This window comes from Cetorhinus maximus, chromosome 10, assembly GCF_964194155.1.
Source record: "Cetorhinus maximus chromosome 10, sCetMax3.hap1.1, whole genome shotgun sequence".
Taxonomy (NCBI): domain Eukaryota; kingdom Metazoa; phylum Chordata; class Chondrichthyes; order Lamniformes; family Cetorhinidae; genus Cetorhinus; species Cetorhinus maximus.
In genome coordinates this window covers 28,798,979-28,824,322 of record NC_135888.1, presented here as the reverse complement: position 1 = coordinate 28,824,322, position 25,344 = coordinate 28,798,979, and the positions used below count along the sequence as shown (strand labels likewise).

Genomic DNA, 25,344 nt, shown 5'->3' with positions numbered 1-25,344 from the left:
CCCACTGGTGGTGGGTTCTATGAAATAACTGTATACCTTGTCCTGCAACTCTCCCCACAGACCATGCAGGCCTGAGCCAAGAGCATGACAAGCAATCTGATCACAAGGGGCTAATTTTAACTAATATCACCAGGCAGAAAACTGGTGGTAGCAAATTGGCAATTGTGTTGTACATACCCCAATTTTCCTGTTCATGGCTGTCACGGCCTAGGCATTATGTGTGGTTATCCTTAGTGGTGTCAGCTGTGGCTCAGTTGGTAGCATTCTTTTCAATGAGCCAGAAGTTTTAAATTCAAATTCCACTCCAGACACTTGAGCATATAATCTAGGTTGACGCTCCGGTGCAGTACTGAGGGAGTGCTACACTCCCTGAGGTGTTATCTTTCGAATGAGATGTTAAACTGAAGCTCCTTGCCAGTCCTCTGAAAGGGCGGTGAAAGGCTCCATACCCCCCATTTTGAATATGAGCAGGGGTATTATTCCCCAGTGTTCTGGCCGATATTTATCCTTCAATCAACATTATTAAGAGAGATTATCTGCTCTTTTGCTGTTCGTGAGAACTTGCTGTGCACAAATTGGCTTTTGCGTTTCCTACCTTACACAAATGACTGCACTTCAAAAGTACTTGTATGTCTGTGAGGTACTTTGAAGCTTCCTAATGCCATGAAAAGTGCTATAGAAATGCAAATGTTAACTGATTTCTTTCTCTTATGGACTGGATTTTGGACATCTTTATAGTATCGGATCTTGATGGGTGAATATCATATGAGCAGGGAGGAGAGAAGGAAGAAAAATACTATAAACTGCAATAAACAACATAGGTTCCAGAAGATCAATTTATTCCAATAAAAAAATCATTCATTACTGGATAAAAACATGGTAGAAAAGCACAGGTAGCCAAATGGTACTAATTCACATCACATTTCTTACAAAAATTATAATAAATATTTGAAAAAAATACTTCATACAAGATCAGTTAACATTCTTTATTGCTTGTGTTCATTATAAAAAAAATACTTGTTTAATCTTGTAACTAACTCACTCACATTTCAGGATAATTCTGAGAAACGGGTAGGTTCATATTTACTGAGATAAAAACTAACCTAATGAAACAAGAGCTTTCATTCTTAAAAGGAGTAGCAGCTTTGCCTGAAGAGGCTGGATTTCAATTAAGCTTCACAAAATAAAAGCAATGCTCTATCTTTCACACTATATCTTGGACTCAAAGCAAAAGAAACAATATCAACTTTTGAAAAATTGAATGTTTCGGTGAAAACGCTTCTTTTTTAAATAACAAGGGTCCACAGATTCTGCGATAAAAATGCAGCCCTCGGCCTCAGTTGGCTGAATCTTGTTGTTGTTTGATTCAGGACAATGAATTGTCAAACTTTAGGGAGGGATGGAGAGAATATTTCTGATATTTGTCACATTAGTTATTATTTGCTTTCAAAGGGAGTTGGGTTGGTCCTTGGCAGGGGTCACATCATATGGAAGGCAAGTGTCTTTATGGATAACATTTGGTCCATGTGATCTCCTGGATTGGTTTCACTCAACTGAAGGGGCTGGTTGGGGAATAATCTTTCGGGGTATTATTCCCGGTGTTGGTCCTGGGCATCTTCTCTTTTTTTATGCTCTCTCTGGAGATTGCATGGCTGCAGGTGTTTAGCCATGATGCTCCAGCCATTCTGATGTGTGTAGGGCAGGCTCAATGGACCAACTGGTCTTTTCCTGTCCATCAATTTTCTATGTTCAAATTAAAAACTGCTTCTGCTTCTTTAAACAAGACCACACTTGACAGAAGTGCCATGTGATATTTAGTGGTTCTTTCACTTCACATTAGGACCATTATTAATTATGGTGGAATTTAAAGCAACATTCAATGCTGTGAATAAACAATGAATTATCCAATCTGCCAGTAGTATCTGGAATGCATGGAATAAAATAAATAATGCTCCATTCACACTGTGTGCATCAGGCTTTCACACTCATGAACATAACGCTCCATCGTCAATAATAAACAGAGTGAAAATGAAATGAAAGGCCATTATATCACCTTCTAGCAATCCAGAAGGGCCTCTATTAATCTGGTACCATCCATTGGCTGTAGAATCTGCTGTAATTTTGTCCTTTACATTTACCTTTACAATAGTTTTAAAGCCAATGACGTATCTCTGAAATGCATTGAAAAGCATAATTTCAAAGATGACAAGCCCATCTATGACATTCCATGATTTGACTCCTGGTGGTTTCTGTCATGCAGAAGTTACTACAAATTGATATTAATCCTTAAAATCCCAAGAATATAAGAACTACATTCCTTTAAATAGACTCCACAAACATAATGGTCGGTCGGATGGAAGTTGCTGCACTGACATATAAATCAGGTAATTGGTATAAAATGTAGTTGACAGTGATATTGCATACACTTCAAAATACAACATAAAACTGTCAAGCATACAGAATGGTAACAAGAAGTGTGCAATTAGTTACATGTTTAAGTTAAAACAGGCACCACTTATGACTTGTGCCTCTGAACATTCATACATAAACTCCAAGACATTTAAAAGCACACACAAATATTCAATTGTAAAAGAAACAAGTCTTTATAAAAGACAATTTTCTCAACTGGCCAGTGCAATAATCAGAGTGTTCCTCTTCAGAGGTGGTTAGTAAATTGCTCAAGAAAAACACAAGATGGTCAAAGAACATCAAATGTTTCTCAGGCAATCTATCAGTTGTTTGGTTTGTTTTGCTGTTAAGGAGCCTGAACAAATTAAGTGCTTTGAAAGACACAATTGGGATAATGTGTTGCTTAAAATTTAATTCGATTTATACAGTCAAGCAAAGTGGGATTGGCAAATCTCTGAAGGAACCCAAGAAGGGAAGCAAAGTATCTTTGGACACTCTGACCTCCACATAAATACTCTAGATTGAGGTTTTGGCTAGATTAGTGGCATACTCTTAATGAAGTATATAACTCTCACAGAATTACAGTCAGGAATGGTGGTTATTTTACAGGATGAGTAATCCAGAGAGATGAATTCAAATCCCACAATGACTGTTGTGGAATTTAAATTCTGTTAATTAAATAAATCTGGAATAAAAAGCTAGTGTCAGTAATTTTAACCATGTAACTACTGGGCCGTTGTAAAAACTCATCGGTTTCACTAATGTCCTTTAGGGAAGGAAATCTGCCATCTTACCTTGCGTGGCCGATATGTGACTCCAGACCTACGTCAATGTGGTTGACTCTTAATGCCCTCTGAAATGACCTAGCAAGTTGTCAAGATGGCAGCTCAATACCACTTTCTCAAGGGTAATTAGGAACAGGCAACAATATTTCCTCACAACTGTGCAGCGACCCAGATGTTCCTGCGCAGGCTGTGCACAAGTAAGCCCTTTGAAGCTACTACATGTGTGCAGATGTGCAACACTGTTTAAAGGGTCTGTCCACTTACATGAATCGGCCGCGCACAACAAAACAAAATCAGAGGGTAAGTTGGTGGGCAATAAGTTTGGCTTTGCCAGCACTAAAAGGAAAGATTCTTCCCATAATAATTTAGCTGAATGCATGCAACATGAATGTCACCTGTTTGAGATCTGATATAGTGACAGAGCCCACTTAAAATAAAGCACTCTACAGCAAATCGATAATAAATCACTGCTAACAGTGTTGAAGCTTGACTCTAACTACAGCCTGGTCACAAACCAGTCTTTGACATTCAAACCTACAGGTTCGGAAGCAGATATGAGAAGGCATTTGCCTGAGAAGCAATGATTTTAGACTTTTGAATGTGCGTTAAGAGACATAGGCTTTGAATGAAAAGATTCCTAGCCTTCAGAGTGAAACATAAAATCTGAAAATGCACAAAATTTACTTTGTATATTAATCACTAATATTGTAAAAACTGGAGCCAGAAATGGAGCTTGGATCATTTGCTTGCTTGTAAACTTGCTTAAATCTGTCTGGATTCGTCTAATCTCCACAGAAGTGGTTTCAGTTTTATGACATTCAAATGTTGATTTTGATTCTACTTAGATTATCAAGGAGCTCATGTACTTCAGAACTATATTTCATTACCATTAGTGGTCCACGGATGAGGCAAACTTTTAACATGGAGTTAACCCAAACTCAGCTAAAGAGCAGTAAATAAAGCCAAACCAAATTGGATTCAGCACATTCAGACTCTGTTGATACAATACTGATTCTCGATAGCAGAAGGTTGATATCCATTGCTAGACTATCAAGCCTTACATACTTTATCCAGTAAGTCAGAAAATCCAAAAGATTGACGAGAAATTATTTGGAACCAATCTCTTTTGATATTTATGTGGGCCACATCTCATCTAATAACCTTAAATCCTACCAATTCTAATTATAAAATTAAATACTTAACCAAAAATAGACTAATCATCAAAAATAGGTATCTGCTTTGCTCTGTGGCTGGGATGGAATTAAGACTGTGTTATTTTGGATGCAGTGTGATATCCTGAGGTCAATATCTAACCAAAACATTGCAGAGATATGTAACATAGCCAATCAGCTAATAGAGTGTGTAAGACCTTTTATATATATAAAAAAGTGTAAGTGCGAAGATACAAGTTACACAATTGTGTCAGTGCATGTTTGTTTCTAAGCTCATTCCACTAAGAGGAATCAGGAAAAGTTAGTACCATAGAGTTTCTCTTCAGAGTATTTACATGGCACTTGAGGTAAAAAGACTTTCAAATTCTATGATTTGAATCAGCAACTTTCTGAACAAGCTTAAAAAATGTATTTGATAATAAAACCTCTGTTGGCCCACTTGAGGCTATTCGTACCACACAGCACATTAAGATCACCGGTTTGCTCATTGGGAGCTTAGGTGTTTCCCTCTTGCTATTAATAGGTTTCATCTATTGTAACAACCCAAACACATATGGACGATAAATTTAATTGTCACCCATAGACTTCGTTCAAACCTTAATTACGGCAAAAATAATTCATTTTGGTAAGTCTGTAAGAACACAGAGATGGTGGAAGGTCACTGAGTAAGCTCTATGCACTGCCTGTATGTCCTCATGGAGTAGGTTGTTTACAACTGGCTTTGACTTTGAAGTAATGCAGCTCCTGCCACATGCCCTCAGGTCATGAAGAGAGCAAAACTAATGACCAACCATATTTTTAGAACAGTGATGTGCATACTTAATTGCTGGACAATGCAAGCAAATGGCATGAAATAAACTATTGATTTGGAAAATAACCCACAATGGCAAGACTCAGGAGTTACAGCTTCATGACGTCACTTGTGAATACCCCCCATTTCCTATTGATGATCCTCTATCCACATAACAACATAGCACCTACAATGCCTGTGAACTCTGAGTGCGACTTAACATTGTTTGATAGATGACTCTTAAAGCCAAGTTTCTTTGTGTTGTCCGTGAGTTTGCAATGTGATTGTTGCACAGTGAAAGAAACTGTTTTAATCCACTGCTTTTTTTTCCCTTTGAACCATGAATCATTTGTTTATGAGCCTGCTGCTTCTGAGATTAGCTTTCAACAAGTACCACAGAGTCACAAGGAGAAAGTAAAGCAGTACAGAAATAATTCACACACTGGCTCGTCAAACAGAAAGTGCTGTGTCAACAAATGAATGTATATGATGCCCTTAAGATAAATTACAAGAGTATTTAAATGATTCAGGAATATCTCAAACAAAACACAATGCTCAGAAGTCAGTGGGTTAATAATTGGTGGCATTCTTGGATGGCCTTGGCCTTGTAAAGATCTGATGAGAGTGACCTCACCATTTTCTTTGTGGTCCTTTTTATGTTCCTTGCTGCGTCGATTGCCAGGTCCAGGGAACAATTGAGATCCAACAGCTTTGAAAAAAAACACAAAAGCACATTATTTCAATTCTTCACACCTTCAAAAAGATCATTTTCATTTTTTCCACTAAAATTGAAATGGGTGAGTACCAACAGATTCTCCCATTTGAATCTGGGCTTCTATTCTCAATGGTCTAAGTAGCAAAATAAATTGCTTGGGTGAACCACAGACCCAGGTATTGGCTCTGCACCTGCAGTCATTCAGTACACAAGATCAGCAATCACTATACACATGTCCTATACTTCCCAGCGACTGAGAGAGCTAGGCAGCAATCTGTGAGCTGACAGGCTCTATTATAAACAAAGTCGTTGCTTGAAATAAAGTCTAAGACATTTTCAACATCACCTAATAACTCAGTCACCTAATTGTATAGTTATTCCAGCTATTATCACTGTAAATTACAAAAGTACAGCTGCTGTTACTGTGCATGTGATTCATTCAGCTTGTGACAAATCATTATCATTATTTTTTAGTTCATTTGCAATATGTTGTGAAAAATATGAGGTTCTTAATTCAGGACATCTAAAGATTTCTAATGGATTTCAGCTATATGTCAGTGCTGTGCTAGGGCCAGCATTAACAGAATGACTATCTCCTTGAAACATGGATCCGTCACCTGTAGGAACTGGATTTGAACCTCATCCAGCTGAATGGGATGAATGTTCCTCTGGCTGCTATCTAGGAAGGGAGCTTTGGGGAGTCTTAATGCAGTTCCTAGTGACAAAGGCCAACAGCACTACACTTTACCTAGTTTTTCACTAATTCATGAACAGAAAAAAATCTCAATCTGAGAGGTTACTGCACGGCTGGTGTGAGAAATAGAAAATGTCTCATTGGTGCAGTGGAGTGTATTCCTTCGAAGCATTAACTGCCCACTTAAGGGCGTCAATTGGCGGCGTCAATTGGCAGCATGGGAAGGCTGTCCGCAATCGTTCCTGTCTGAGGCTTAATCGGGCCAGAGATGTGAAGGCGGCCGGATCTGAACCAGGCACCATCCCATCTGATTAAATGACCCCTCGCCTCCAAAACGGCCTCGGGGGAGGGCATTAAATTCGACCCACAAAAGTTTTCCCTCTCCGTCCCTTTCTTCAATTGGCTGACCAGACTGAGATTAGAATATACTCATTGTGCCAACGTTACTTTAGCTCAACAACCCATTCTACCACCCAGCTGACACACCTGTAGCATTTATAATCCAGGTCTATGTATGAAACAAAACCTGCCTTCCTCTCTAGATTAGCTTTTCCCACAATGATCAGGCATTTTTGGGCTAAGGGATTCATCCCCCAACCACTGCTTTTAGTAGTTTGGATGATCAATGATTTACTGCCCTCCCTGTGACATCACCAGCCGCTGTTAGAAAAGTCTTCAACTTAGTGAAATCACTTGATCATCGCCACAGAGAGCTGTGACCACATGGACTGCAGCTGGGAGGGAGCTGGAGAGTCAGCAATGGGAGAGGGGCGGTGGGGGTGGGGGCGGGGGAGTGGTCTCTGAAATTGGGGCCAGGTTCTAATTCAGGATGGGGGAAGAGAGAGAGACTGCCGAATGGGTTTTGGGAGTGGGGAATGGGGCCACTTTGGGCACTGGCAGGGTAGGGGATGGAGGAGAGGTAAACTAGGGAATGGAGTCCTCCATTTCCCCTCTTCCTCGATCTCCATTTCACCTCTTTGCCCGGATGTGGAAATCCTCCTGGTTCTTGGAGATAGTCACATAACCACTGCTGACACAAAAACATGAGCAAATATATACAGTGACAAGGACCCTGAGTGATATAAGATCAATGCAATAATATTTGCAGCAGGTATATGATCAGGTGTCACATGGTCAGAATATCATGAGATCAAACCTTTAGGAATGCCTCCAACCAAAGCTGGCAACTATAGTCCAGACACATTTGTGAAAGAGTCTGGATTATTGAGTTTACCCTTTTGCTGTACATTTTACCCACTACATTCTGCTTTTCACTCTTTGATTTCAGTTAAATATAAAAAAAAGAATACAGGCCTAGGAAGCCAGTGGAAAGTTATCCACTTGAGCAGCTGAATTTTCCAACATTAACGATTAGCTTCAATTAAGGTTATAATATGAGAAACATTGCAGAACCATAGAGTGCAAACAATCTTCTTACCGTGAATGCTTCACCTTTAAAGTAGGGAATATCATCTGTTGTCGATGGTCTCTGATGACGGCTTTTCCACCTCTTACGTGCAGCGTTTGTGGCTGATTCTGAAACCTTATATCCAGATGAATAGTAGAAGCGTGACTCCATTGGCGATGCAAAGGTGCTGGCTGGTGCAGAATAACTAACAAAATAATTAACATAACCCATCAAAAACCCAGTAAATGTATTCAAATGTGTTAAAATAATTAGCATCATCACAAATGGGTTTTTACTGTCTTATGCATTCAGTTAGAGAGTTGGCTTGGGCTTTCCTCTGGGGCAAGTTCTACAGGTGGGGTGGGGATGGGCAGGGGGCAAGTCGGTGCAAGATCCGCCACCCATTTTCCTGGATTGAGGGCGATTAACAGTGCAGCACCGGCCTACAAGCAGGGTTTACAACACCAAGAGGAAACCCATCACTGCAAGGCTTCGAAATGTGAGGGTGCTGCAGCAGGGTATCAGTTGTAGCACTAGCAAAGGAGAAGCCCAGAACAAAGGGAGCAAGAGGAACCTCATATATCTACAGGAAAATTTCACTCAATGCCACATGGGCAGACATTGAACTTCAGCTGCCACTTAGGCAGACATGTGGTCGGTGAAGATCAATGCAGAGAAGTGTGAGGTGATTCATTTTGGCAGGAAGAATATGGAGAGGCAGTATAAAGTAAAGGGAGAAACTCTAATTAAGGTACAGGAATGAAGGGACCTCGGCGTATATGTACATAAGTTATTGAAGATGGCAGGGCATGTTGAGAAAACAGTTAATAAAGTAAATAGTATGCTGGGCTTTATTAATAGAGGCATTGAGTACAAGAGTAAGGAGGTCATGTTGAACTTGTATAAGACCCTAGTTAAGCCTCATTGAGAGTACTGTGTCCGGTTCTGGGCGCCATTCTTGAGAAAAGATGTGAAGGCATTGGAGATAGTACAGAGGAGATTCACAAGAATGATTCCAGGGATGAAGAGGATAGATTGGAGAGATTGGCATTCTTTTCCTTGTAGAAAAGAAGGCTGAGAGGAGACTTGATAGACGTATTCAAGATCCTGAAGGGTATGGACAGGGTAAATAGTGAGAAACTGTCCCCACTCAAGGGAGCATCAAGAACGAAAGGGCACAGGTTCAAAATAATTGGCAAAAGGAATAAAGGTGATGTGAGGAAAAAATCTTTCACCCAGAGGGTGGTTAGAGTCTGGAACGAATTTCCTGAGAGGGTGGTAGAGGCAGGTCCAATTGACGTATTCAAAAAGAAATTGGGTTGCTATCTGAAATGAAAGAATGTGAAAGGTTACAAGGTTAAGGCAGGCGAGTGGGACTAGGTAGAATGCTTTTTCAGAGAGCCCCTGCGGACTTGTTGGGCCAAATGGCCTTCTTCTGCACTGTAAAAATTCTCTGATTCTGAGGCCACAGACTCAAGTGAGGCCTAAAAAAATGACCTGTTGTTAGGGCCTGAAGAGAGTGAGGTGGCCAACTACTGCATCTCTCCCTCGAAAAAGGGTCTTCAGCAGACCCTCTGCTGCTGCCCCAGGTTTCCCTGCCTCTCTTAACGATCTCTGGGGATGGTGGGGGGGGGTGGGGAAATCAAGCAGATTTCTATGTCCCTCCACCCCATCATTATCTTCATGAGACCGAGAAGTCAAGTGACAGCCGGATTTCATTCCTGGGACGGGAAGGGGCAGGATGCAGAGATGGAAAACCATGGAAATTATGACAGATAAATTATGACAGATAGACAGATGTTTGATTTGGTTGCACGTTAACAGAAAAAGTAAAAATAAACAAAAAATGATCCTAACCCTAAAATAGCTTTTTAGATTCTCAATTCTAATTCTATGACATGACAGTCTCACTCAGACCCAGGAAAATGAAGGTTTTTTTTGGTAATATGTACTCACTACACTTGTGGAGAATAAGGCACATAGTGAGGCGGTGGAACACAGCTGAGCACAGGGGGAGGTTCAGCGATACGCACACTATGCTGCTTCCTGGCTTTACGGCTCCGTCCTGAGTTTTTCGGTAGCTCCTCTTTAGTAGCTGCCAATAAAAAAGGAAGTGAACTGAGTAAAACATTTGATCGCTAATGGACACCACATGTTAAAGGCCATTTAACCAAACTCAGTACATAGGTTATGAGTAAATTTCAAATGTTACGGCACATCCTGTTTTCAAGCACCATTTGAAAGTTTAACCATGAACCGAGTCATGTTGGTTGATGGTCCGATTGCCAAGTTACTGTTTTGGTCTCCTGGCATTCTTTTCTGCTTGAAAGTGCTCCGGGGATATCCCCATGCCAGCGGTGTTACCAGTTGCTTCTGTTGATGGTGGTTGTGGTGTCAGTCTTAGATGTCTTGGGAGCCTGGCAGGCGAGGCGGTATTTGCAGCTGGGCCCCATCCCCTTACATGTGTGGTACTGTGTGCCCTCAGGAGGACCTGACAATGTTTTAGTTGATGGTGTCCATTTAGACTTGAAAACTTTCATCTATATCCTCTTCCCACATCAACTGTATAAAAAACTAGTGCTTGAAAGAGTAGGCATAAAGGCTGGCTTCCCTGAGTTTTTCACCATATGTTAATAAGTTAGGTTTCTATGAATCTGCAGCTCTCTGTAATGTATTGAAAATTTCTTTGTGCATCTTGTCCACTTAAGGCTACACACATGTACCAGCAGAGGGAGTCTAGAAGGAAATAAAGGAATCCATTGTTTTAACAGCATTCTGACTGCTTCAGGTTGAATACCTTACTGTTACATCCCAAGAACTTCATACTTTCCAGTCGCCCATGCAAATTATTCAGCTCCAGAAGATTTGAGTCCATTCTGTTAAATGATTCTGACTGGGAGCAGGGCTGAAATGACCTAATGAGGGAATTCGCAGCTTATTTAGTGACTCAAGGAACCATTGTGGGCTAAGTGAGGTTCCTTTGGTGTCGTAGCAAACGTGCAACTGTCACTGGCTCAAACTCAAAGGGCAGAATTTTCTGCCTGTCGGGCGGGCGGGCGGGCCTGACCCAATGTCCGGCGGGCAGGGAGCCGATCCCTGCCGGAGAAGTGGGCCCCGCCACTATTTTACGTGGGCGGGCGGGGGGAAGGGATTCCCCAAAAGCGAGAGTGCGCTCTTTCGCGCATGCACACGAAAGAGTGCACATCTCCCCGAGGCTAAGTGCTGCCTCAGGGCGATCACAGTCAGTTTTAAAAACGTTAAAAATAGAAAAAAAAAAATCCTTAACATGTCCCTCTCATGGGACATGTTCATAAATTACACTAAAACTTTATTAAACTTTTAAAATCCCCACATGAAACCTCATCCCGCTGGTGGTTGAGGTTTCATGTTTTTTCTATTTGCCGCCGGGGCTCCTGGCCTGCCCGCCAGCCTTAAGGTTGGACGAGCAGGTCCTTTAATTGTTTCAATGATCCTGTCAATGGCCTCAATTGGCCATTGACAGGTCAGCAGGCCTGCAGCTGATTGCGCTGTGCCCCCGCCTTCCTGAAAATTTAAATGGGGCGGGATGATGTTGGGGGGAACCCCCGACATCATCCCGCCTCATTTTATGCGTCGGTGAGCGGGTCCCGCCCCCTGCTTGCCGACGGCAAAATTCAGCCCAAAGAGCGGTGACCAGCGTGAAATCTACATTGCAGGACCATTGCATTGATTATAATGGAATCTTATATCTAGAATGATGATTTTATGGTGCTTTTGCCCTCGAGACCAGAAGATTTTCCATTATGAGCATCATCTATAATAACGATTTTTAAAAAGCAATCAGGCAACAGACTTACTAGGGTAGGCCCTAACTTTGTGTAATAATGCAAAGCAGGCTGCCAACTCACAGACAGCCTATCACTAAAATTCAAGTTATACATCATTGTGTACTCCAGTTGTGATCTTGGCCTGTGACAGATGGCTGCCCATCACAACACAAGTCTTGAGTTAAGCTTTATCGTGAATACTGAGAGAGCAGTGAAGAGATTAAGTGATGTGGCTTTACTGTCTAGTGCTGTTTCATCCTTTTGCAGAAATTAAATGTAGGATTAACCTGTGACAGGAAATTGAGGCCTGCTGATTATCCCAACCACAAATGCTTTCCTTTGTATGTGCCCTGTTTTCGAAATATACTTTCCAGAGTAAATTGTTTGAGTTCAATTTGAGAGATGCTAAACTGGAAGATCTATTTAGTGACAAGAACTTGCCTGTCTTGCTCCCAAAATACTGCAATGGACGGACTGAATGTGTCTCTATTCACACCAGAGCCAAAGTCAAATCTTGCCTATCATGCTGTGTGGTTTTTAAGTGTCAGGCATTTTTTGAAACATACAAAAAGACCAACTGCTCTATTAAACCTGTCCCATAGCATCATGGTTGAACTTAATACCACAGCCCTGCCCCCATTGCACCCTGCGCACCAGCAGTCATATAAACTCTTGGGAAACGCAAATATTCAGAGGAAAAACTAAGCTAATTCGAAGGGGAAAAGAACCTGGGAAATACCTCTCCAACCTCCAAAGACAATCAAACAAGTCTACCATAGTAATTAACTGTTTTTAGATAACAATCTAGTAACTCTCTTTTAGACCCTATCAGAGTCTATGGGCTGAATTTAGTGGGGCCTGCCTGAACAGGCTTGATGGCAGGTGGGCTGGAAGAATTGGGCAGCAATACCTGCTTACGATTAGGAAAACAAATGGAGCGAGGGCAGGATTGACTCCAGGGGCGAGAGCAGGATTGACGCCGGGGCAAGAGTAGGATTGACGCCAGGAGTGAGGGCAGAATTGACGCCAAGTTAGTTGGGCTTGGAAAGGGCCCAACACAGGAATCCCCCTGGTGGTGGGATGTCAATTAGGCTCTTTAATGAGCCTAATTATTCCTGAGCCCACTGGGATTTAATGGTGGCTCAGGGATTTAATGGGACACGCACGTGTCTCCCATGTCTCTCAGAGGCCGTCCAGAAAACCAAGCTTAGTTTGCCTGTGGCCTCGTGAGGGTGGTCCCTCATTGTCAGACGCTCGGTGTTTGATCGAGGGATCCGGCATCGGGAAGGGGGGGGGGGGGGGGGGGGGGGGGGGAGGCCACTGAAAGTCACCCCCCTTACCCTTGTGTCCAACTGGCCCTTTCCCTCATCTCGTCGGCGACCCCTGCCTGCTACCCCCACTTACTGGTCTCCAGGGATCCAGCATCGATCCCTGCTGAGGGCCTCAGTACGTCACCAGCAGCAACCACCGTTCCACGTGACGCTGCCAGTGCTGGAGAGCTGCTGGCCTGTGATTGACCAGCAGCTCTCAGGGGTGGGGTTTCTGGTCTCCAGGGGCCTTGATCATGTGGAAGGTCTGACGCTTGCCAATTATGTGCCGAATTGCACTTAAATAGCTTCGGGCTTCCCGGACAGAAGCAATGCGAGGCTCCCACTGGTTCCTGAACCGTTTGGGGCTGGGGGGTGGCCTGTCACTGGAACTAAATTCCTCTGATGTATAACACACCCTGTGAGGGGATCAAAACTGAAAAAAGCAAATCAAGAGAAGCGTTTATTAGGTCTAAAATGTATTGAAGCTAAAATGCAACGGTTCAAAAAAGCAGCTCACCACTACCTTCTCAATGGCGATTAGGGATGGGTAATAAATGCTGGCCCAGCCAGCGACGCCCACAGCCCATGAATGAATGTAAAAATTCATTTCCCCAATGGAGATTGTATTGGTTGTGACTTCAGAAAGTTATGAATACAAAAATATTCTACCCATGCAGTGCCATTAGTTATTCTATAATCCAAACCTGAATTTAAACATTGGCCTGTTAACTATGTTTGTTATTACTTCCAATCTACTTACCATGTTCTGTCTTCACTTCTGGTTTTTGGTCATCGCACGTTCCAGATCCTTTACATACAGGACAGGAATTCCCCTTGGGACTACTGGTGGAGACAGGAGCATTCCTTGATGGGGCATTTGCTAAAGAAACAATACTGGTCAAACGAAAGGTCACAAACAGCCTTGTCATCCCTAGTAAAAGTAATACTACTGAAATGCTAAATAATAAATTAAATCCTTTGACATGAGCCCATTTTACCTCAAAGAGATGTCAAATCTTCACTTTAATTGGAATGAAATAGCAAAATTTTATGACAATAACTGGACCAGAATGACCTTAATTAAAGCTAGACAACTTTAAGATTTTAGTGTGTAGTGATAAAGTGGGTTACTTGGGTTAAATTTTAATATTGCTTCTTAATCTCATTACGTCCTGATGCCCAAGTTTTGAGAGATACTGGAGGAGTAGGAAGTAAGCAAGCTGCTGGGGTGGATTGTAGTTCTTTTTTCTGCCAATTAGTACGCTTTTTTTTAAACTGGTAGATGCTTACAAAATAGTAACATGAAGCTTCCTATCACACGTGGCTCCTTGGTTGGTTTCACTCTCGAGGCACAATCATTCAACACTTGTAATTTAATCTGGGGAAGCCTTGTCACCGAAAATTAAAAAGAGGCTTGAAAATTAGACTCACCAGCCATCTGTGTTCGCGTTCCTCTGCAGTAAGGGCAGGACAGCGCTCTAGCTGCAGGTCCCTCTGTGGAGGTCGGTGGTACAAATAAACTATAATCGGTGCCTAGAAGACAATTATTACCAGTAACCATCTCTTAGGCAAAAGTAAGGTAACTCGTACTTGCTTGCATTTTGGTTGTTGCAGTTCTTCTTCCTTCAAGGACGCCCACCCACCAATTATCTAGTGCCTTTGAGCACAGGGTAGTGCTGTGTTTTTCTAAAACTTCAATCAATGTTGGATCAATCAGAACAGACAATCACATGGTCTCTTGAAAGGAAAGGGGAGAGAGGGACGGGTCCAATGCAAAGGGGACCACGATTTTCCTTGTGAATCTCAGAGGAGAGAGGCGAGTGGAGGTGGAACCTAGTGCACAGGAGGTTGCGACTTTCCTCATGGGGCCCAGGGGAGCACATTCACTCCTCCTGGCTCCACAAAGGAGAGTTTTACACCCACCCACTCATCTTTCCCGCCAGTTGCAGGTCTGGTTCAACCTGGTCTAGTCTCAGTTACAGTGCAATCGGAGCCTCTTGATATCAAAAGTGCTGGACGAGCATTTACGCCTGAGCCCGAGACCTGACAAAACCAGTGGTGCTAAAACAGATTGGCAAGAATGGAGTGGCAAATGGAAACTTGAACTGCTCGTCTGTCCTCTTCCCATTAAGGTGGACGAATTAATATTGCCACCACAGCGCCATGAGCAATCATTTACTTTGAGATCCACTAATCAGCCTTGTGTATGCGACAAGGTTCCCAGGCTTTTTTACCCTGGCAATTTGATGATGTTCAAGCAGGATGGTGTCCGTACATCCAATTCCTGGGTATCTAAATGGATCAGGGGAATACAAGTGCCTCTGTATCCTGATATTCTAGCGGGAGAGTAAGGCTAAGAATCCATCTGATCCTCAACAATCTAGTCAGAGGAGGGTAGGAAGTAGGAATGCATTTGGCCTCAAGTGAAGCATTATACCATGGTGTGAGAGCTAGGAGATCAGAGAAGCATTACTCAATGGTAATTAACACAGTTTCATTCTTTAGTCTATAAGAAAATTCATGTCCCTTTTACCTGTGTATGGCCCTTTGGTTTTAACAGGCCTGTGTTTTTGTCCGTCATGAGAAGGTGATCTCTTGCTTCTCTGACTAACTGAAATACCATGAGCTAGAGATTGTGCGATGAATGAAGATGCATCTGACTCAGTACCTGGAAGAATCATAATTATTGTAATGTCAGTGAAGGCAAAATATTTTCAATGTTTGGCATTTCCTTTTTCCTTCTGTCCTCTCTGTTAATCTTATCCTGTCCTGGATGATGAATACTCTTTGATTATCCTTTGTGATTTGGGAGTTAATTGCAACAGCTATTTCTGTAGTAGTGCAACATTCATAAATCTCATGGTGTTCAGTCCATAAACCTAATGATCTCTCTCCATAGCCTCATACTAGTAGAGATACAGAGAACTAGGAATAAGTGGCCTTGTGGGTAAATGACAGATAATGTGGGCACAATAATTAATGGTAAACATTGGTGTTGACACATGGTTGGGGTTCACTGATTGCATCAATCATTCATATAGCACCCTAGGGTAGACTGTTAGAGGTGCAGTGCTGATATTATTCTGTGGGACACTGGTGTACAAATGCTGAACATATTTGTCAGAAATATCTCTCTCTCTCTGCTTTTTCTTAGTCCGCAATTATTTTTGGCAATTTAATGACTCACTGTAGAGAAATTTCAGACAATGTATGAAGTGTTTGTACAACAGAATTCCACAGATTAACTCCTAGGTGCAAGAATATGAGAAAGGCAACATTTTAATATGAAGTAATTTGCAAAGAACTAATTGTTAATATTGCAAGGAAAGCATGTTCAGCAAATGAAACATCAGACAGAATTCACATAACAATTAGGGATGAGCAATAAATGCTGGCTCAGCCAGCGGTGCCCACATGCTGTAAATGAATAATAACAAAAAAGGCTTGCTTAATGAATCTAATGTTAAAAAATTCAGTAACCCAGAAGGCAAAAGGTTTCTTATTACTTTTGTATTGTTTTGCTCATAGCTATCTACAAGATCTGATCTTTTGTGAAGCTTTGTCTCTTCCTCTATGGTCTAATTATTTTAGTTTGTGTTTTTTGTTCCTTTGTCTCACTGTTGTTGTTAAGAGGTAGTGTGTAAAGTCTGCAAAATAGTGTAAAGCTGGGGGACACGCAGTGATACAGCAACAAGCATCTCCTCTAACCAAGTAAGGCTGCCAGGAATTTAGAATGCCCAGTGTATGGAACAGGAATATTTATCTGAGATTGTGGTTTTCCGCAGTTTATACAGTGCAGCCTGCTGAGGTGAGCAGTGTCATGTCGATAGACTACATTGACTAGCAATGTTTGTATGAGGTTGCAATAAGTGCTTTTTGTACATACTTAACTGCTGAAGTTTTTTTAACAGATAACTACATGGGTAACCATAAAGGTCCTACCTTGGATTACAAAGAATTACATAGAATATACAACATAAAAACAGGCCATTCAGTCCAACTGCTTCATGCTAGTATTTATACCCCACCAGCCTCCTTCCATCTTACCTCATCTAACCCTATCAACATATTCCTTCTACTCCTTTCTGCCTCATGTGCTTATCTACTTTCCCTTTAAATGCATCAATGCTTGCCTCAAATACTCCCCGTGATAGTGATTCCGTATTCTAACCACTCTCTGGGTAAACAGTTTTCTCCTGAATTTCACGTTGGATTTATTAGTGATTATCTTGTATTAATGGCTCCCAGTTTTGGCCTCCATCACAAGTGGAAACATCTTCTTTAGGCTACCTTATCAAACCCCTTCATAATAAGGTAGAAGCTGAGTAACCTTCATAAAATTAGGTCTGATTTTAGAGGTGAAGGTAAATGATCCAAGGGGTACCGTAGTTCCTGTGCTGTTGGGACTGGGGACAGGGAGGCATCGTCTGTGGAGGCCAGTGAAAAGGTTTGTGAAATTTTGCTGATTACCTTAGGGGATTAGGGATGACTTCTGCAGAATTTCCCCTTTGGTGGTTTTGAGTCCCTAACAGGGTGGCTTGGACATGATTAGTGGAAGAATTGAGTTTGGGGGGACTAAACTGCTTTTTTCATTCACTTGTTTTTCTTAGGTTGCAGTAGCATTGTGAAGGCTAGGAAACTAGAGAGACAACGCCACAGGCTGGTCAAAGGACTGAGACCTTTAAAGCTTCAAAGATCTACATAAACAGCCCTATCTGTAAACTTGTACCTCAGAAATAGCATCCTGTCAAATATGTTGTTATGCCAGTAGAGGTATAACTCACAATGAAATCAGGCTTTATATTTTGACTAGGCCATAGGTGTACACATGTGGGACCAAACACTGTCATGGTAAATTGTTGCAATATCTCTCAAAAAGTGATCAGTGGGAAAGTGGTACTTTTACTCGAGGGTTGCTGCAAAGACAATGAATCTTTGAAGGGCAGTTCCAAGTATCTTTGAGATTGTTTTGAGTGTGAGGCCTTGGGATCTCCCCTCACCAAATCATCAGAACAGAATACAAAGAAATTATTTATTTCCAATTTCTCATAGTCACAGGCCTGGATCAAAGGCAGGTAAATGGATCTGAGATACAGATCAGCCATGGTCAAATTGAATGGCAGAAGAAGGTTGAATTAGTTTTAATACCAGTAAATGAGGACTGCTCTGAATCAGACACACTGGCCTTTGCAACTAATTCTCTGATCTGTCTTAAGTTACTACATGGGGAGCAGAGTAGTACCACATTTACCTTCATACGTATACATTTCCCTCTATTTTCTGAGTGTTTTTCTTTCATATACGAAGAAGAAGTACAGAAACAAAGTGGATAATATTGACATATTGTTAAATTAACTATTGCCCACCATTTCTCAATACACACTAGCTGTAGGCAAGTTGAGTGAACTCAATATTAGCCAAGGGAAGTCTAATGTTCATCGACCTTTTTAAAGTTGGTTCTCACTAATGACACAGACTTGGTTGGTAGACTGCATATTGTCTTCCTATATTTTTGCCTTCTTCCTGAATCTCTAAAGCAGCTTTCCTTATTTTCCTTCCTGCACCAGCCTTTGGCTGTCAGGTGCCCTCGAGGAGTCTCTACAGTTTTCAAAGCTCTCCCAGCCTTCTCTTCACTTTCTACACATCACACAGAGCAGAGAGACAGCAGGTAAACATTCAGCCCACTATATTTGCTTGAAAAGTATTTGGCTGATTTTGCAACAAAAAATAAAGTACTTTCAAATACTTTTGCACACTCTTACTGACTGTTTGAGCATCATTACTAATTTCTCATGCTGGCTGCGATTTTGTTCAAAGAACTCCCCATCTTTTATGACTGACCAGACATTACAGTTCAAACAAAATTGGAATTGAATTTAACTTGATGGGATATTCAGCAAGGAAGGGGGGATAGGATCTGTTGTGTGAGCCAACGAGCAAGTGTTAACTAACTGTTATTTGGAAAGTTGAAGATCCTATTTGTTGATTCATTTTCCTAACAATGAAGCACAACACATTATTACAGGGTGTTATGTGAACTTTATTATTAAGATAAAATGCAATATTCTGTAGCCTTCAGCATAGTGGGGAAGAAGTTGTCTGTTCTGTCAGTGGACCATCTACAAGCATAATCTCTCGTCAATGTCCACCTCCAGAGTGAACAGAAGATTGGCAATGCTTTGCAGGGAACTCCTCAGTGTCATTACTGGTAGTTCAGTGGAGTGTGAATGTGGGTGTGTAATACGATAATTCATTCCAGCTGAAAACACCCAGCACTCCAATTATGATTTTGTCCTTTCAAAACTTGATTGTACACAAGGAAAGCATTTTGAATCAGGCATTGAAAACAAAAAGGTCTGGTTATATTATTGGTGTCGTTTGTAGTGGGAGCCGTTTATTGGCACAGTTGTACAGTGTATTGGTTTAAATGCCATTAGTACCAATAAGCAGAATAAACTGACTAACACCAATGCAGCTGGTAGCTAAGAAAAAGGCAAGTGGTGTCCTTTTCAGAATATGTGTGTGTTTGTGTGTTGTGTGTGTGTTGTGTGTTTGTGTGTGTGTTGTGTGTGTGTGTGTGTGTGTGTGTGTCCATAGGTGAGCAGCTATAAGTTACAGCCTGATTAAATCAGGTGATTGTCACGAGTGCGTCGACATCAAATGTATCAATACTCTGTCTTGTGGTGCCTTTGGTGAAAAAAGATGGGTGCAATAATCCCTAATGATGTGCTAATTTCCTGGAAGTATTTTTTAAGATCACTGTGCACTTCAATAAGTTCTTCCAATAACTTATTGTTTCTTCTCTGTTCCTCCATGATCTCATGCCGCAGATTAAGATTATTCTTTTTCGAATATGACAAACCTTTTGAACAATGAGATTTTTGGTTCCCTCCCCCCATCGCCTTTTGCTGCCTTGGCATTGAACCAGAGTTTGTTTCTTCATTTCTGAACTTCATGTGTTTCATGCTGTCTTGCTTTCTCTTTTCTGGGACTAACTTCTTTTTACTCTCTTTCTCTGTGTTCTGACTGAGACGTTGAATAGGATGATGATGTGATGAGGGCCTTTCTGTGTTAGTAACAAAACATTTGATGTTAAAAAGGTGTGTGACATTCTGAACCTTTTAAACCCTTACAATGCTAGTCCCTATTGTGCTAGAATTTACAGAGCTTCTATTTTACAGATCTGGGCTCTTTTCATTAAAACTCAACTGACCATTCAAACATTTACTCAAGATATATATAACCAACTAATGAATTTTCCTGTGTCAATGGTTTCTGGACAGCTAGCAATATTGAAAACAGACTTCCAAGCCGTGACCATCAACACAAACAAGGCTAGTCATTCCATTGCAGAGACTAGACACATACATGTCAGCAGTCTCCATATCACCAGGCAGTGTCACCAGTTAATGTTTCCAAGCTAAGGTAAACCTAGGACCATTGTATTCAATGGGCAGAATTTTGCCCTTGGCGTGCGAGATCGGCGGGGGTGGTTGGGAAGCCGACCGTCGCCCACGATTGACAGCGCACCGCGATTTCACGATGGCGGGCCAATTAAGGCCCGCCCAGTGTGATACGCGAGTGGCAGCTTCTGTGACTCTGTCACATGAGCAGGGACGTGTTTTTAATTAAAAATTAAAGTTTTTATTTCATTTGCATTTGCTTTTGGAAAGCTAATCCCGCCTGTGGATGAGGTTTCCAAAATAATGCACAGGCCGCCTGGCCCTTTCGCCTCCCCGTCAACCGTTAGGTTGAACGGGCAGCAAAAAATTGAGGGCAATTGATAACTTAATGGCCTTAATAGGCCTATTAATTGTCGGCGGGCACGCTTCTGGCTCCGGCGCACACCCACCGACTGACCTATCATGTGACTGCGCGTTGACGTTGGCGCACTCGGCCGACATCAACGCGGGCCATTTCACGCTCAGTCGGGTCGGGTGCGCGCCCATCCGCCCGCTGAGCTAAAAATTCTGCCCAAGACCCATAGGGCGGAATTTAATGCCTTCCTCTGAAGGGAGTTTGGTGGGGGGGTGGGTATTTAATGGCATGGAGTGGTGGTGGGTGGGGACCCCTTCACCTTCCTGCCTCTGAAGTTCAATTCATTCCCATTTAAGGGCCTCATCTCACTGCCACTGAGATTCACCCAGCTCCGGATGGAGGACTCACCATGCAGAAAGTCTGAAAATGAAACCCTCTTGGAGTTGCTTGCAGTCTTATGGGACTGGGCTGGGGCTGTTTGGGGGTGGGGGGGCGGTCCTTCGTTCGAAGGCACTCAGTGCCTGAACAAGGGGTCCGGTATCAAGAGGGGGTGGTGGGGGTGGGTGCCTGCTGAGAGCTACCCTCTACTCTTGCTGCCAAACCGCTCCCCCTACAACCCCCACCTCACGACCCTCCTACTACTGTTACTCACCTGTGATCCCTCAGTGATCTTAGACCTCCATCTGCCACATTGCTGCCCACTCTCTTTTTTTCATTCTTTAATGGGATGTGAGCTTCACTGGCTAGGCCAGCATTTATTGCCCATCCCAAGCTGCCCTTGAGAAGGTGGTGGTGAGCTGCCTTCTTGAACCACTGCAGCCCATGTGGTGTAGGTACATCCACAGTGCTGTTAGGAAGGGAGTTCCAGGCTTTTGACCCAGCGATAGTGAAGGAAAAGCGATATATTTCTGAGTCAGGATGGTATGTGGCTTGGAGGGAAACTTGCAGATGGTGGTGTTCCCACGCATCTGCTGCACTTGTCCTTCTAGGTGGTGGAGATTGTGCATTTGGAAGGCGTTGTCGAAGGAGCCTTGGTGAGTTGCTGCAGTGCATCCTGTAGATGGTATGCACTGCTGCTACTGTCCATCGGTAGTGGAGGGAGTGAATGTTGAAGATGGTGGATGGAGTGCCAGTCAAGCGGGCTGCTTTGTCCTGGATTGTGAGAAGTTTCTTGAGTGTTGTGGGAGCTGCACTCATCCAGGCAAGTGGAGAATATTCCATCACACTCCTGACTTGTGCCTTGTAAATGGTCGACGGGCTTTGGGGAATTAGGAGGTGAGTTATTCTCCACAGATTTCCCAGCCTCTGAGCTGCCTGTTGTAGCCACAGTGTTTATATGACTAGTCCAGTTCAGTTTCTGGTCAATGGTAACCCCAGGATGTTGATTTTGCAGGATTCAGTGATGGTGATGACATTGAATATCAAGGGGAGATAGTTGTACTCTCTTTAGTTGCCTGGCCTGAAAGTTACTTAACTCTCTTTATCCCTTTGTAGTCTCTGTGCGTCCTCCTCACAGCTTAAATTCTCACCTAGCTTTATTCCATTAGCAATCATAGACATATTACTCTTAGTCTCCTTGTCTAAGTCATGTATATAGCTTATAAATATTTCAGGCCCTAATTGGTATGGTTATTCGTTTTTTCCCATTAGTTGCACATAATTAATTTTAAATGATTTTGAATTAAATGCTGTCTTGTTAGTATTAAACCCTTGAGTAGGAATCATACCCTGGCCTCAGTGGAGAGAGCATCGAATTCAAAACAGTAGACGGTCAGATAACATAGTGAAAGCTTATCAGCTGATCTATAATTGCTTACATTTCTTAACTTCTCTTGTAATCCAGTTCCAGCTCCTTTTCAGCTCTGAACTGGCAGATATTCCTGTGATTAAATGCGAAAAGATGCAATGCGTTGGAATTTTGTTCTTTCTCTGTACAATGCTGTACACACTCAAGATGCTGGCAGTGTTTCTCCCTAAACAAAAACATTTTCCCTCTTCTATTTCCAGATGATTCAGGAGCAGTGTCTTTTAAAGAAATCTTTTTGCTCATCAATTATTCCTCCTTGCCCTCTCGTTCTTCAGGCATTGAGGTCTCACTGCAATGCAATTCCATGGCTGATGGTTGTTATCAAGTACTTTCTCCAAGAGGTTATTGTTTAGGTGTGAGCCCAGCTAGAGGTGTTGGCAGCTTATTCGACTATGAGAAGTGTCAAAGCCGATCCAGATCAGGAGTGGGAACCCCGGCTTCCCTAACACAGAATGGCAGAGACTAATTCTGGTGTCCAACAACCTGCACCTAGGCTGAGATCAGCCAAGTCTGAGACGAGGGATTAAACAGGAAAACTTTCTGGTCTGTAGGTTCAGGTTCTTCCCAAAGAAACATTCTGATCCAATTAGGAAGCCCAATAGTTCTCGTTAAAATATGTTTGAAAGTCCTGAAGTTTGGCTGGTTTTCGACTCATAATTGTCTGTCCTCTTCTGTTCTTTTTGAGGACTAACTTAAACTTCATTGCCACAGGCTTCAGCAGCTTTCCAGTAACTTTCCCAAGCTCATTAATAGCAATAGTGTGGCATATTTTTAAAAACTTCTGTCGTAAATTGAGTCAAGATGAGATTTGATTGAATCTGTTCCTCTGCAAGGTCACTTACTATTTGTAGAATAAAGCAATTCAACAAAGTCAAACCTAGCTTTGTCTTGGTCTAGTGTTTCAGTTTACCTTTGGAAAGATTGGAAAAGGGGTGTGTGTGAAAGACACTCCTGAATGTGAAATACTCAACTACTTTCAGGGTGACCAGCAATGGTGGCCCTGGGACAATGATGGGCTGAATTTTTACCAAACCGATCTGCTTACAATGGCAGGGATGCCGGGATGGGACCGTGAACCTGTTTGTCAGAGAAGTGGACTTTGCCATGGCTGTTTAAGTCAGCCACATTATCAGCACCCTGCATCCAGCTTCCCCGATCAATCACAGAGTGTGGGTGTGATAACGATCCATAATGGAAGGATTGCAATGAAACTGATCCCAGCAGGGGTCAGAATGGTCGCGTCCTCAGTCAATTCCAGAGACTTCAGAAAACATATGAATGGACTAAATTAACTAAAAACTCAATTGATTACTGGGAAATAACTATCAGTATATTTTATGTACAGAAATTAAAAAAAAGCCATCCTGCACAACTTGGGAAGGCTGTCCCAAGGAGATCCTGCTACAGATTGTGAGGGCCCACAAGGAAATGCTGTTCCCCAAGGACAGGAGGAAGAGACCAGATTCATAAACCAAACAGGCGTGGCTGGAAGCAGCCGAGGAAGTCAGCAGCAGGAGTCTGGTTCCTTGAACCTGGGTTCAGTGCTTCTAGAGATTCAACGAGGTCAGGAAAGGTGAGTGGCATTCCGCTGTCAGGTTTCAAGCCACACACTCGGACTTCCCCAGCATTCTACTCACAGCACTCCTCAGGGCAACATCCCTTGCAGCTCCAATTCATTCCATTCTCTCCAGGCACCTTCTCACATCCCTATCTGAGCTGCCAACACTCTCACACACCTTCACCTTACCATCTCACACACATCCCTCATAGTCACCCCCCACAAATAGTGTCCTTACATTCCACTTCTCACACTCATAACTCTCCGCTATCTCTCCTTGCAGGAGAGGAGAGTGCACAACTCCAGAAAGAAGCAGAGAATCGGAATGGTCCACAAGTCATCGCCATTCTGACAGCTGAGGCAGAGCAGGGTGGCAGAGTTGATGGGCATTGGAGATGGACAGATGGGAGTTTCACACATACACGGTGACAGAGTTAAGAATCACACTGCCACTTGGCACATAACAATCACTCACGTTGATTTGCTGTCACCACTAACCGAAAGATGCACATCAGTATAGTGGTGACTTCTGACCTTTCCCCATATCAGTCCTAATTCATGTCTTACGTCTCCCAGAGATGCTTCAAGTGTGATACAGGAGTTAGAGCGTGAGAACGCTGAACAGTCCTCAGACGAGCTTTGTGCACACTGAGGACGCAGCCGTACACAACTCATCCGCATCCCCTACCAGCTCAGGCCTATCCACCTTGGTGGGGACTGTGAAAGTGTTTGCTAGGTTGTCACATGGTGAGGCGCACGTCACAGTGAGCGGGAGCAAGTGTTGGAACAGGGACAGCAATGGAGAGTCTTTGTACAGAATGTGCACCACAGGCACCTCAGCTGTTAATGCAGGGGAATAAGCAGCCCGTCTCTAGCTCTGCTGAAGTGACAGGTTAGCACCATATATAGAAATAATAGGAAAAGAAAAACCTTTTAGTTGCAAAAGGGAATTCACTTGGCTGATTATGAAAATGTTGGTATGTTTATGTATTGCAAAATGTGAATGAATCATACACTTCATTTCAAGTCTCCATCGTCCTGGCATCTCCATTGTTTCCTCCAGCCTTCCAAATTGACATTAACCTTCAGGAGAATGGTGTGGCCAGAGTGGAAGATGAGCAAAGGGTGTGAA

General features: G+C 42.6%; 1 protein-coding gene across 1 annotated transcript in view; it reads right to left on the bottom strand.

Annotated features, from left to right (window-relative positions):
- Nucleotides 1–5,079: 5,079 nt before the first annotated feature.
- Nucleotides 5,080–25,344, bottom strand: part of akna (AT-hook transcription factor) — a 201,691-nt gene continuing 181,426 nt past the window's right edge. The window contains exons 19-24 of the mRNA XM_078550276.1: nt 15,623–15,757; nt 14,521–14,622; nt 13,850–13,969; nt 9,930–10,068; nt 8,004–8,178; nt 5,080–5,865 (exon numbers count right to left, since the gene is read on the bottom strand). Of these exons, the coding sequence (XP_078406402.1) occupies nt 5,719–5,865; nt 8,004–8,178; nt 9,930–10,068; nt 13,850–13,969; nt 14,521–14,622; nt 15,623–15,757 (818 nt within the window). The 3' untranslated portion in view covers nt 5,080–5,718. The remainder of the gene's footprint in view (nt 5,866–8,003; nt 8,179–9,929; nt 10,069–13,849; nt 13,970–14,520; nt 14,623–15,622; nt 15,758–25,344) is intronic.